This window comes from Gossypium hirsutum, chromosome A09 (assembly GCF_007990345.1).
Source record: "Gossypium hirsutum isolate 1008001.06 chromosome A09, Gossypium_hirsutum_v2.1, whole genome shotgun sequence".
Lineage (NCBI taxonomy): Eukaryota > Viridiplantae > Streptophyta > Magnoliopsida > Malvales > Malvaceae > Gossypium > Gossypium hirsutum.
Genome location: NC_053432.1, coordinates 62,653,761 through 62,667,463, shown reverse-complemented (window position 1 = coordinate 62,667,463; position 13,703 = coordinate 62,653,761). Strand labels below are relative to the sequence as shown.

Sequence of the window (13,703 nt, the reverse complement as noted above, 5' to 3'; positions counted from 1 at the left end):
TTACATAACATGATTGTTAATGATTTCACATAGGATGTGCAAATCTTTTTTTTTCCCTTATTTTCTAGTAAGAGAAATCAAATTTAAACCTTGACATTGTAATGGGGTTTCTTCAACATTGCCAACCTAACTCCATTTTCATTTGCAAACCTACCCACACAAAGTCTATATATAAACACTCTCTAAAACCATTGAAAAAAACAACCACCAAAACCTCAATTTACATACATATATTTTCATAATTGATCCAAAAAAAATATGGAGAAAAGAGGAGTCTCAGTTTCATTTCATGGGTGAGTTGTTTGGTGGTGTTGGGGGTTTTAGTTGGCCAATCCACCGCTCAACTCATGCCGTTTGGGATCTGCTATGCCTCTTGCTTTGCTATGTGCACACTAGGAGGCGGCGGCGGCCCCGCCCCTTGCTCTCTCCAATGCCTTAAGAACTGCCTCCTTACCAAATCAACCGTCGGCGGCGGCACTGTCAAAGACACTCTCTCCTTCTGCAAGCTTGGCTGTGCCTCCGCCTTGTGCTCGAATTTCAGCACCAGTGACAATCCTGGTAATCTCTTTTTCCTTTTCAATATATCTCCCTTTCCCTGTGATTTAACACCGACACGCAATACTTGTACAAAATGACATGAATATGATCATATAAAAATATTTTAAAATTTAAGATACGAATAAGACAAGACAAAATATAATTCCATTAGGTCAAAATATAATTGCATAAGGTAAAAAATGTAAAAATAAACACCTATTGGATGTAATGTTAACTCATGTTAGTTCCATTGTTTATTTTGAGATAGTTTATTAACGAAAATAATGTCGTGATTAATTATTTTTATTTATTTATTTTATGATAAGACATGAATTAAATCATTCTATTTACATTAAGAAAAGTTAAATTGATTCAGATGTTATAAGATAAGCATCTCATAAATTTTTATTCCTAAAACAAAATGTTTTTAATAATATATTATAAAATTATAAAAATTGATACTTGTTAATAAAATACTAGAGTTAATTGTACTAAACATTCTCAAATTATATGCTAAATTTTAAATCAATCCCTATCAAAACATTATAAATGAATCCTCAAATTAAAGTATTATTTCAATCAAGTCTTTTTATAAGTTTATCAATACGTTGTAAGTGAATCGTCAAACTAAAGTATTATTTCAGTCAAGTCTTTTCATAAGTTAGCTGGACGTTAAATGTCAATTTGCATCTGACATAGTTTCTTTTTTTAATAAATATTTTTTTAAACATGTTATATCCAAATTGACAATCTCGCCACAGCTTACCGCTAAACTAGTAAAAAGACTTTATTGGAATGATATTTTAGTTTGAGAATTTAATTGGAATATTTAAAGTTTAGGGCCTAATATAAAATTTGACCCATAATTTTGAACTTGTCATGAAATTAACCTAAATTTTAGTAATATAATAATTTTGAAACATTAACCTTTAAAATTACCCATTGTTGACTCTATATTGTTTTGACTGTAACCAATATTTTTTTTACATATCCTCGCAAGTGAAACACATGTTATCATATTAAATTTTAGGGATGAATTTAGAAATTTTCTTAGAAGATGGGAATTGAATTATAAATAAAAGCATAACTTTCATCTGCGTTTGTACTTTTATTAAACTGTAGGTGTAAACTTTCAAAAGGAAAAAAAAATATACTCATCACTCCCGAATAACTTGTTTCTTATTTTTAATAAATTTTATTTTTATTATTTTCTACTTTTTCATATTTTTAATAGTTTTTTTATTATTTTTCACAACTCACATTGTTTTGATATTTTCGGCTTAAATTCCATAGCTTCAAACAAAGTTGGAAATTGTGTGGATGGTTGCTCAGCGACTTGCGCCAAGAAGAACTTATGAATACAAAGAGATTGTGAATGTATAAAAAATCTCTGTTGTTTGACTAAAATAAATGATTTCATGTATTGTTAAACTAGTCCATAGATAGGACTAAATCATGACCTAAATCGTCAAAAGCTTTATCACATGTTTGGTATAGATATATAATTTTATCTTTACACAAATTTTTTAAATGATGTATACCATGAATTTTGATAACAAGTTATATAAATATCAAATACAATACATATAAGATAAAAACTACTAATGATATTTTAAAATTATTATCTGAATCTTAACTTAGTTAGCATGGTTATTATTGAAATAATTTAAGGATCGTGAATTCGAAGGCACTTAAATCCATAATATTTTCTACTAAGAATTGAGGCTATATACATTGTAAATTAAAAATATGATATTCCAAATTTATTAATTTCATTAATGAGTCTATTGGTGATCATAGTCTAGTTTGGTCAAGTGGTGAAATCGTTATTTTGTCCATTAATAAACTTCAAATTAATTTAAAGGAGTTGATTCTTTCAGGATAAGTCTTCGAAGTGTCATTTGTCGAATAGTTAGCTAATCCATCAACAATTGAAAGTATTATCCTTTGGTAGGAGTTCTGTCTCACGTACTCTGTTGAGAACCAACGTGCTGTGAGCTTTGTAAGTCCACCAATTAAGGCGTTGCTAGCTCTGTGAACCAGGCCCACAAGTTATGTATGCTAGCTTTCAATAGAGTACAAGAGAGATAAAACCCTTACCAAGGGACAATACTAATTTTGATTGTTGAAGATCAACTAACGGTGGACGACACTTCAAAAACTTCTTCCAAAAGAGTTGACTCCCTCAATAAATATATAAATAAATGTTTGTATATAATAGACAAAGGTTGTATATAAATATTATTCAAAATTTTAGGAAAAAAATATGTACGGCGTATTAAAAATTATTTAGAGAGCGTTTGGTTTATGAAATATAAGATTACATTTGATGATAAAATTACATAGCATGCTACCGGATATGTAAAATTACCTAAAAGTATATCTGGTTCATTTAGCTTAAATGTAAAATTATGTTGTTTAATTCATGCGATGTAGTATTACCTAAAAGTATATTTTACTAAATTATCCTTAATTATAAATAAAGATAGAAAATGTTATTATACTATATTGAGAACCAAACTTAACTATAGAAAAAATAATAAAATAACTAAGAAAATAATAATATAAAAAGTGTTAAATTTTCTCAACTAATAATTAATTAATAAAAAAAACTTACTTATAATAATTGATTAATTAAAAATTAAGGTAATATAAGTCACAAAATGTAGTATAATAGACACATGTTAAGTTTAATGACAAAATTCACTTACAATAATTAAATAAAATGATGAATTTTAAAACAGCGCAAAAATTTTTATTTAATGTGTAATGTTATACAAAAAGTTTGATTTTGTGTAATTTTATATATGAAATTTTGATTTAATTTAATTTTCACAAACCACCAACACCATTAATAAAATAACAACATTTTATGTTTACATACTGCATGCAAAAATAATTATACTTATTCGATATAAAATAAATTTGATGTATTTATTTATTTAAATGTATACAATTGAATCAAAATTAAAGTTTTATCTATACATTTAAACCACAATTAAATTTTTATTTGTATAATTACACAAAGTTAAAAATTGTTGTTTTAACTATACATTTAAACTACAATTAAATTTTTATTTGTATAAATTAACAAATATAGTTCTTTTAACTTATTAAAAATGGAGAGATTGACCATGCCTTTTACATGAAAATAGGAGTATTTTTTGAATTTGGCATTCGAATTATTATCGTTAGGGTTAATGTATGCTTTAACTTTTGAAGTTGGTAACTTATATTTAGTTGGTGCCTAAATTAATTCTTTGATCTAATTGGAGTTTTGAATTTAGAAAATGTTAACTAAGTTGGTACTTTTTTAGGTATTTGGCTAACGCCGTTGAATTTTATGTTGGTAGCTAATAGAACATTGACACGTGTTCTAATTTTTTTTAAAAGAACTTGATCAGCTCTTATTCATTCACTATTATCTCTTTAATGCCGTCTTCATCAGCTCCTCTTGGCGCATGTCTCTGAGCAACCACCCACACAGCTTTCAACTGCCTTTGTAGCTGACAAATTTAAACCAATAAATAAATAAAAACCTTATTATATTAAAAATATCAAATAAATTAATGTCACAACTTCAACAGATCTCAAGTGAAATTATTTAAAAATCTTACAAATTTATCCTAACAGTTAAATAAATTTAAAGATATCTAAAGTTTTTATATTAAAAAATACAGTTTATTTTCTAATAAATTTTCATATTTTTTATTATCAGGGGTCACATTATAGTTTGTCATGTACTATGTATTTTAATATTTATATTTTATTTTATTTTATTTTCTTATTATTAATATTATTCTTTAATCCAAATCACTGATATAATTAAAAAATAAATATAATAAATTCTGTTTAAACCTGAAATTTTCTGTGTTATTTTTTTCAAAGAAAATTATATAATTATAAGTGTGTTTTTATATTTTTATATTTTTTTATAAATAAATAAAAGCTTATCTATAATAACATTTGAACAAGGACATCATGAATATGAGTACTTTCTTTCTACCATTTGAATTAAAGCATTTTTAACAATTCCATGAAATTTTAATAAACATATTTTGGGTTTAAAAAAAATATTATATTTATTATATAAAATTTAATATTCTTGAAATTGTCAATTGAATCTTAGTTCGATTTGATATGAATATTGTTATTAATACATGAAGATATCGGTTCGAGTGTACTTATTCTATTTATAGATAAATAGAATAGAGAATGACTATAAATACTTCTATATATAATGTTAAAAGGAGCGGATATGATATAATTAATTTATAAGAAAGTTATTAGAAAAAATATTATTGAGGTTGGTAATTTAAATAAAAAAGGAAAAGGAAAGGGATTACCAGGATCATTATCGGAGCTTAAGTTGGAACACATGGCGGAAGCACAACCAAGGTGGCAAAACGATTGGGTGTCTCCGACGGTGCCGACTGTATTAGATTTCTTAATGATGCAACTTGTGAGGCATTTGAGAGCGCAAGTTATATTGGAGGTTCCCGGTCGAATGCGGCAGAGCACATAGCAAGGTCCATAGCAGACCCCGAATACTATGGCGTTAAAATCAGCTGCTGTTGGTTCTATAAGTAAAACCCCCACCACTAAACAAATCATCACCACCACTGAAACTCTACTTTTCTCCATTCTTTTCCTTTTCCTTTCCTTTCGCAGTACTATAAGAAGAAAGATATGTATATATGTGCTTGGTGGTTCTTTTTAGTGTATGAGAGAAGGTTTGTTTATTTATATAAAGTTATGCGGCATGCAATATATTGAGCTCCCACGTGGACCGCCTTCGTAAATTTTTGGAATTTAAAATTTATTCTTATTTTTTTCAGATTCGACGATTTAATTTTTTTTAAAATTGATTGATATGATATTTTAAAATTAAAAAATATTTATTTTGTAGTTATGAAATAAAACAAATGGTATTGTAATGAATCGAAAAAATTAACAATATTAATAATAAAATTTATATTTTTAAAATTAAAAAGTTGAAAGACTAAGTTAAAAAAAAATTAGAGCAATTAAATTTTAATTATTAAAAGAGTATAAAGAGTTAAAAGCAAATCTTTAACTTCTTCTAGAATTATATTATGTACAAAATCGATAACTCGTTTAATTATTTAGAAGAGAATTACATGTTAAATATTTATTTTTTACTAATATATAGGTATTTAGAGTTTACACTATATAACAAGATCCAGATACTACTAGTGCAAATAATTTAAAATTACTTGTAAAATTTACTTTTCATCATCTAGTTGAAATTATTTAAAATTTAAGTGTATTTAAGCGTATGATTTTTATTTTATTTTTACTTTAGGAATTTGAGAAATTACTTTAAATTTAAAAAAAATAAATTTATATTTGAACTACATGTACAATGCATAAAATTTTATATTATTAATGCATTAAATATTAACTTGAAAATAAATTAAAAACTCATAGTAAATATTAATATTCGTAAATTTATATTTAGTTAATAAGTAAGTTAATTAAATCTTAAACTCTAAAGTACAATCATACAAAATGTTGGGATAATAGGTAAGTAATGGAGTCAAATACAAGCTGAACTTGTAAGATGACTAAAATTTCTAGGCTTAAATCTTAATTTAATTTGATTGAGTTTTACCTTTAAAGATGAATCCTAATTCAAACTCTTTTTTTTTTAATTCTCATGCTTGATTTCAAGTTTAATTATTTTTACTTAAGCTCAAGTTAAAGTTTAAATTACTAATTATAAATATATATATATATATATATATATATATAAGAAAAACTCAATCAAGCTAATAAGCTGCTCAAGTCTTGAATTCAACTTCCTAAATAGCTCAAGTTTATGGAGCTTAAGCTCTCAAAATTAATTAAACCGAATTCAAATATATATATATTAGATAGTTTCTAAGGTTACATATTTTAGCATTCGAATAAATATTTTAGACACATAGCTCAATTTTTAAGAATTTTGGATGTTGATTCATTTACCAGTTTGGTCTTATTTTTTGGGAGTCATGAGCAGTGTTGGGAGCAGCTATGGTTGAAGGCAGGTCCAGTTAAATGCCTTCTTAGGGTTTGTTTGATTGCCAGTAAAATATTTTCCGTAAAATGATTTCTGAAAAATGTTTTACTTTTCTATAAAATGATTTACTGAAAAATATTTTCTGGTGTTTGATTGAATCAGTGTAAAATATTTTCTGCTGTTTGACAGATTTCCTGAAAATATTTTCTGAAAAAGTTGTTTTTACATATATTAATATATATTAATAAATTTTTATATTTTAAATTGTTTTTACATATATTGCAATGATTTATTTATAATAATACTCAATTATTAAACTACAATATTAATCGTTATAAATTGAAAAAAAATACATTCTTATTATTAAACTACAATATTAATCGTTATAAATTGAAAAAAAATGCATTCTTATTAGTTGGAAAAAAAGTGAAGAGAAATGGCTAAAAATTTACCTTTTTTATTTTTTTATTTATTAAATGGGAAGTAAACTTCATACAATACAACATTCTTGAGCAATAATTAAATTCCCAATAGACTAAACTTGTGATTAATTTGGTCAAAAATCAATCAAAGCTTAGGAATTTGACACAATTAATTCAACCTTTCTCTATAAAATGAAGTATAAGCTTTATGGTAATCGAACATCTCTCTTAAGATCATCAAATGTTTTGTGAGAGTCAAAATTTCTAATGGTTAACCATTTACAAATGATGAAGTATTGTTGTCTAAGAGAGAGAGTAGTGATATATGTATACCATATAAACATACACTACTTTTTCTAAATGTCTGTACATATTAACAAACTTTAATACAACAATACAACTACATGTTGTTGTCTAAGAGAGAGAGAGTAGTGATATATGTATACCATATAAACATACACTACTTTTTCTAAATGTCTGTACATATTAACAAACTTTAATACAACAATACAACTACATGCATGGTATTGATCCTTTACCTCCTTTTATGTATGTATATGTACTAGCTGATGTAGAATTTTAAGGGCAAGACTAGCTTGAAGATTCTTCTTAAGTCGGCTCCTTCCTTCATGGGGAAAAAAATACAGAACGAAGCTTGAATGAAGAAGAAGTCTCAACAACTTCAAGCTGCGTCATGATGATTGAGAAATTCTATTATACAAGGATACACTAGATCTACGGCCTGCATCAAAAGGAAGTGTAAATATTTAGGAGAAGCAATGTTCCAATAGGAATAACAGGAACATTTAGGACCTGTGCAGGGTCTGCCTGCTCACCGAAGAGAAATAACATCAGATTATTGTCAATATACATACAAGCAGATAATAACACTTCACAGAGAAACAATGCTTAAGCAATTTCGCTTCAATAACACTTGCCAAGGGTAAAAGCAGTTTGAGTGACGATCTAGAAGACATATAGTCCAATGATGATGCCAACATAGTGACTGCTGCCAATCCAGAATCCTTTCCTTCATAACCTTATAAAAACAAGACATTTTAGCACTCCTATATATTGTTCAAGATACAAAGTCAAAGTAAGATGAAAAGTTTACTTATAAAACTATTCCATCAAGTAGCCTACCGGGACATATAGAACTCTTTTGGACTTATACAGCAACGATTTTGATTCCATCTAAGGGCCTTAAAGAGTTCAAAATTAATTGGCTCTACTCATAAAGGACTCAACATCATCCTGGTTGACATGCTTTAGCTGTGATAATTAAAACGCAACAGTTTGAACTCTTAGATTAGCCTCAATAAGCAAAATAAAAAGGTTCAAGCATCAGATAGTTGAACCAAGCGTAGCATTTTCTTTTGTGAGTTTAACCAATATTATCAGTACCTAGATCAACATAATTTGTGCACAAAGTTTTCTATTCTTTTATCTATAAATAAATTGCTGTTAAAATGTTTAACCGGTCTAAGAAGTGATTATAAACTGTTTACAAGTCTATTTCAGTCGGTGCTGTGTCCAAAGGAAATGAAATTCAAGTTGGTCACAGCTTCAAAATGCTAAATAAATTCTAATCATAACAGAACAGAGAAATTAAACATGCAGTTATGTGTTAATATAACAAACTATTTTGCAATACCAAAAAGGTAATAGCCAAAAGGATATGCAGTAATAGGTTTTACATAGGTCATAAATGTAGATGAACAAGCAAGTTTTTACAGAATCTTACCACATCGTGATAGCATCGCATATAGCAAGATACTGCCCATAGAATGACCAATTGCAAGTAACTTGCCATCCTTTGGTTCACTCTTATCCTTTATGTATTCCATCTAAGATAAAAATTTTAGTTTAACAATACTCAAGTTAGTTGTCATGGCTTACGAATTGTCAGCTGGTGTACGCATCGCATAAGGGAGGCACCTCACCACTGCAGGGACGTCTTCTTCTAGGTAGTTATCAAAGTCCCAATCATACTTGGAAATAAGATCTAGTTGTTTCTGCATATCTTTTAGTGCTTTAGAAATGCTGTTTTGCATATCAAAAGCACGTACTGGAGATGATCTTTCAGCTTCTTCAATTATATTTACAAGCTTTTCAATTAAATCCGTAATTTGACTGGAAAAAGCATATCTTTTTTCTGTTTTTGAAAACCTCTTATAATATGTACCCTTACCATAAAAATCCTTCCTCTGAGAAATAGAATCTAAAGGGTCTATATATTGTCCAAAATCCATTCCTTGTGTACTCAATCCAGCACCTCTGAGTTCAATAATCCAAGTATCATATCCTTGACTGCACATGAAGCGTGCGAACGAGGACTGAACATGAATTTGCATCATCAATAGACTTAAAAACAAGAACCCCAAGAAAGCTAAAAGCCTAGAAATTACAATCCAACGGAAGAAACTCTATAAACAGAACAAGCGTAACCCCACAAAGCCATAAGCTACGAAATCACAATCCAATGGAAGAAAAGTTAAGAACATCGAGAAATACAATTAAAAGCTAAAAATTAATAACAAAAAGAAACCCATAAAAGCTATGAGGTTTAGAAAATTACAAACCCATCACGTAGAAGCTTGGAAATTGCATTAATTCACCAACAGAAATAATTCAATGAGAATGAAGAATGGATTGAAATTCGGGTACAGGGTCGGAGCGGGAAGGATTGAGGGAATCGAAATGAAGAATGGATTGGAATGGGAGAAGCCACAGAAAATGAGTAGAAATGAAAGTGGAAATAGAAAACATACATTTCTAAAGAAAGTCTGCAAAGAAAATTTTGAAGCTGAGACGATGAGAGTGTAGAGAAGGGAATGGAAAATGTCTTACGGAAGGAAAATCGGTAAGACGTTTTCCAAAACTAAGGAAGTGATTTTACCCGTGTTTGTAAAAGGTTTTCCTTGTGGAATTCATTTTCCTCCAATCAAACACCGGAAAATAGGGAAAACCAATTCTGAAAAATATTTTCTCCTATCAAACAGACCCTTAATTAGGTAAGCCCTAATAAACCATGGGATACAGTCTGTCAATCAGCTACCAAGGAATTAAATTTTTAAGCCACAAAATCACAACTCCAGCCCGCCAATCTATCCTTCTACAGTGCTCAACCTTTGGCGGCAGTAGAGTAAGCTATGGTAGGTAAATGAACCATGGATTAGGAGTTAATTTGAATTTTATTCTTACATTTAAAAGTGGATAAATTAGTTTTTATATGTTAAATAAAAAAGTGAATCGATCTTTTTATTAAAAATTTTATCTATTTTTATTATTAAAAATTGGACTATGTACGTTAGCATGAGATATATATGGCACATTATGTGTCATTGTTCGGTTATTTCATTAACCACATTAATTTTTAACAAAAAAAATTACTCTTTGATTTAACGTACAATGACTGATTTGCATATTTTTTAAGTAGAGGAGTCAAAATACAATTTAACTCCTAATACAAAGGCTTCGATAATACTTTTACTGTTATGGTATTATAATGTTATTTGTACATATATACATACTATAATAAAATCCCTTATTGTGTTTGGTGTTATAAGTCAATTCTATACCAATTTGGCTAAAGAAGTGGCATAAAAATTACTATTTTAAGAATGTAAAAAATGATGGTATTTTTTATCTTTTATTATTTTTATACGAAATAGTTAAATAAAATTGTATCACCCTCTACCCGACTCGAATCACCGAGTCCGAATATTAGATGTTATGACATACAAACACTTAGCATAAATTTTAAACAATCTGCGTATAATCCTTTTTCAACATATTTCTTATTACTTTAATAAATGTTTTCTGAACAAAAAAAATAAATAAAATCTTCAAGAATACAACAGAACTTAAATATATCAAGATAAATATTAGATTAAATTGAATATTAAATCTTATTAAATTAATAGAATATTTATCTACAAGATAAATGTTAAATTAGATTTAATATTAAGATAATCACTTTAATATTAAATTAATAAAATATTATTAAGATAAGTATTAAATTTAATTTAATATTAAATCTATTAAAAATATTATTTTTGGAATACTTAATCTGAAATCAAATTCTCTGGTAGAGTCCAAGTAGGAGTGTAATTCTTCCACTGCTCAACCGCCGAAAACCCACCATCGTTGACCATTTTTCGGCCACCAGAATACCACTGTCGCAGCCGCCGGCATCCCAAACTGGTTTGGTTTTTGTCAGTTCGGTTCAGGCTAGTGACGGTCTAATCGATCTGATCTAGCCACCGATTGGACCGTCGGCCCGGTTTCACGTACCAGACTCAATTCAGCCAATTTTTGGGTCTTGATCTTGATTTTGGGCTCCCAGGCTCAATTTATGATCTAAGATCCAATTTTCAAGTTCAATTACCCATTGGGCCAACTAGCTGACTTGAAAATTAATTTCCAAAAATATCATATTAATTTTTATTAATTTGAGTAATTTATTTTTACTTGATCAAAATTAATTTTCCCAAAAATCACTTGATTCGTTGATTCCTTTGAGTATGTGTACCTTCATATGATATCCTTGATTCCTTTGAGTTAAATCCGTTCACTCAATACAATCTTATTTTATCTCTTTGTCACCATTGTGTCTTCTTAATGATTAATATGATCACCGTCAACAAATGGCTATGATAAATTGTTCATTCTAAAACAAGCAACCCGTGGCCACGTTCCATATTTATCACTCCACATATTTCCAATGAGAGATATCGTTAACTCTTTAATTGAACTATGAATTCCACTGTTGCTAGTAAAGTCATGTCATACACAAGTCATATACCCAACATACCGACTATCGACTCGATCATCTTTAGAGCATAAGTCTCCATTTATATCAAAGCACATGAATTACATACGCATGGCCAATGACTAACTCAGGATTTAGGTAAATCACACTGTAGCGACATAAAAATTTTAGCTTGGTCGCTAATTGTGGCAATTTGTTGAAAACTTGAAAATTGAAGTTTGATTTTTTTGAAACATAAACTGAAAAACAGAAATAAAGAGGGGAGTCGCCACCGACTCTTTTTATAGGTGTGATCGGACACCTAATAAATTTATTTTTAAAACAAAAGAAGACCGAGTTTAGGTCTACGTTAAAATCAGAGACAAAGTAGGGCTCGGGAGTCAGTTACGCGCGAGGAAGGTATTAGCACCCTCGCGACGCCCAAAATTGGTATCTTTTGAACATGTGTTGTCTTAATTTTCAAGAAGGCTAGTTCAATTTAAATTCCAATCGTGATCCGATTTAAAGGACGAGAACTTTCAATTTTTGATTTTTGAGAAGGATATACCATTTTAACACGAGCCGACAAATTCCATCCAACATAGCGATGAAATTTACGACTTAATGTTAAATCGATATATTGCCTCGATTAGTAATTAAAACATAAAAGATATTCATGAAATAAGGATTTAAAATAAATCAAAGATGCAAACAATGACATTATCAATGAAAAATGTTAACATAATACTAGAGCAGTAGCAAAGCAGTAATAATAATATTTAAAAGAGAAATAAAACCAAACATGAACAAATATAAAGTACATTTAGTAATAATAATATAAGGTAACATCTAAATATGCAAAAATATAATATATGACATATATACATGATGTATGAAAATATAATGCCTAATAGACATATATGTGCAATATTACTAAATATATACGTACTAGATACAAGTACACATAGTATAATTGAACATATACAATAATATTAGGAATACTATGGACAAGGAAAATATATTTATACTGATAATGGTAAAAGATGTATGTACACCAAATAATAATATAATAAGTAGCAATAGGGAAAATAATAAATACAAAATCAATAATACGACATACACAAATGATACAAATAAGGAAGGTATATATATACGTATGATAAAATAAATGTATTAAAATTAATAACAAATACAATATGGGTAAAAATAAATATATACATGATATATACGTAATGTGGTACTAAGAAAATATATATATATATATACAATATAGTATTTAAAAATATATACATAAGATGGTATAGAAATATGTACTTGGAAAGGTATAAGAACTATATATAACTAGTAATATTAAAAATATATATAACATATACAGAACATATACAATACATGCGTACCTTAGAAGTGATAATAATAATAAGAAAACTATTTTGTACACTATACACATACTTATACACATATATATATAAATAATAGTATTAGAGATCATATAGTATAAAGATATATAACTGATAATATTAAAATATATACATGATAATATATATAAAAGATATATGTATATATAAATATATAATATAATATTAAAATATAATAATACAACATAAAAAAACATGACACAAATAAAGTATAGTATTAAGAACACATATGTATAATACATGAAGAATATACATAATACTGAAATATTTAGGTAATATATGCGTATTAAAAAAACTAGTAATAATATTACCTAGGTATATACAAATATATCAAGTATATATACGTATTATAAATATATAAATATATAACAAAGCATAAACTAATAATAATAATAATAATAATGATAACATTGGAATATAAAAGAAACAAACATAACATTAATAAAATATTAAAATAAAGTGAAATAAAAATATTGAATATGAAAATATATATATGTATACACGTACATAATAAAAATATATACTAATACATAATAATAATAATAGTAATACTA

At 27.5% G+C, this 13,703-nt stretch overlaps 3 protein-coding genes across 10 annotated transcripts; 1 reads left to right on the top strand and 2 right to left on the bottom strand.

The window, feature by feature from the left end:
* Positions 1 to 129: 129 nt before the first annotated feature.
* LOC107890286 (thionin-like protein 2) lies at positions 130 to 2,020 on the top strand. The gene is made up of 2 exons (XM_016814763.2): positions 130 to 558; positions 1,831 to 2,020. The coding sequence occupies exons 1-2, from the start codon at positions 348 to 350 to the stop codon at positions 1,893 to 1,895; spliced, it is 276 nt and encodes a 91-aa protein (XP_016670252.1). The 5' UTR covers positions 130 to 347; the 3' UTR covers positions 1,896 to 2,020.
* A 1,681-nt stretch (positions 2,021 to 3,701) lies between these two features.
* On the bottom strand, positions 3,702 to 5,302 carry LOC107890285 (thionin-like protein 2). Its single transcript, XM_016814762.2, has 2 exons — positions 4,884 to 5,302; positions 3,702 to 4,043 (listed from the first exon to the last, which is right to left on the bottom strand). Exons 1-2 carry the CDS (start codon positions 5,179 to 5,181, stop codon positions 3,982 to 3,984), a joined length of 360 nt encoding a protein of 119 aa, XP_016670251.1. The 5' UTR covers positions 5,182 to 5,302; the 3' UTR covers positions 3,702 to 3,981.
* A 1,838-nt stretch (positions 5,303 to 7,140) lies between these two features.
* LOC107889135 (uncharacterized) lies at positions 7,141 to 10,034 on the bottom strand. Of its 8 annotated transcripts, none has more exons than XR_005901076.1 (5): positions 8,925 to 10,030; positions 8,726 to 8,828; positions 8,125 to 8,253; positions 7,818 to 8,020; positions 7,540 to 7,723 (listed from the first exon to the last, which is right to left on the bottom strand). XR_005901076.1 is itself a non-coding variant. In XM_041076361.1 (5 exons), exons 2-5 carry the CDS (start codon positions 9,297 to 9,299, stop codon positions 7,664 to 7,666), a joined length of 702 nt encoding a protein of 233 aa, XP_040932295.1. In that variant the 5' UTR covers positions 9,300 to 9,317; positions 9,564 to 10,034; the 3' UTR covers positions 7,540 to 7,663. The 8 variants fall into 8 exon arrangements, 4 of the variants coding, with proteins under 4 accessions (XP_016668943.2, XP_040932295.1, XP_016668942.2 ...); XM_041076361.1 differs by lacking the exon at positions 8,125 to 8,253 and having other exon boundaries at positions 7,857 to 8,020; positions 8,925 to 9,317; positions 9,564 to 10,034; XM_016813454.2 differs by lacking the exon at positions 8,125 to 8,253 and having other exon boundaries at positions 7,141 to 7,723; positions 7,920 to 8,020; positions 8,925 to 10,023.
* Positions 10,035 to 13,703: the final 3,669 nt, after the last annotated feature.

Coding starts and splice junctions, on each gene's coding strand:
- LOC107889135 (XM_016813452.2), bottom strand. CDS start 9,338: ATGATGCAAATTCATGTTCAGTCCTCGTTCGCACGCTTCATGTGCAGT. Junction 8,829..8,924: donor AAGAAGACGTCCCTGCAGTG/GTGAGGTGCCTC, acceptor TTTTTATCTTAG/ATGGAATACATAAAGGATAA. Junction 8,021..8,725: donor TGCGATGCTATCACGATGTG/GTAAGATTCTGT, acceptor TGTTTTTATAAG/GTTATGAAGGAAAGGATTCT.
- LOC107890286 (XM_016814763.2), top strand. CDS start 348: ATGCCGTTTGGGATCTGCTATGCCTCTTGCTTTGCTATGTGCACACTA. Junction 559..1,830: donor CAGCACCAGTGACAATCCTG/GTAATCTCTTTT, acceptor TAAATTCCATAG/CTTCAAACAAAGTTGGAAAT.
- LOC107890285 (XM_016814762.2), bottom strand. CDS start 5,181: ATGGAGAAAAGTAGAGTTTCAGTGGTGGTGATGATTTGTTTAGTGGTG. Junction 4,044..4,883: donor AAGCTCCGATAATGATCCTG/GTAATCCCTTTC, acceptor TAAATTTGTCAG/CTACAAAGGCAGTTGAAAGC.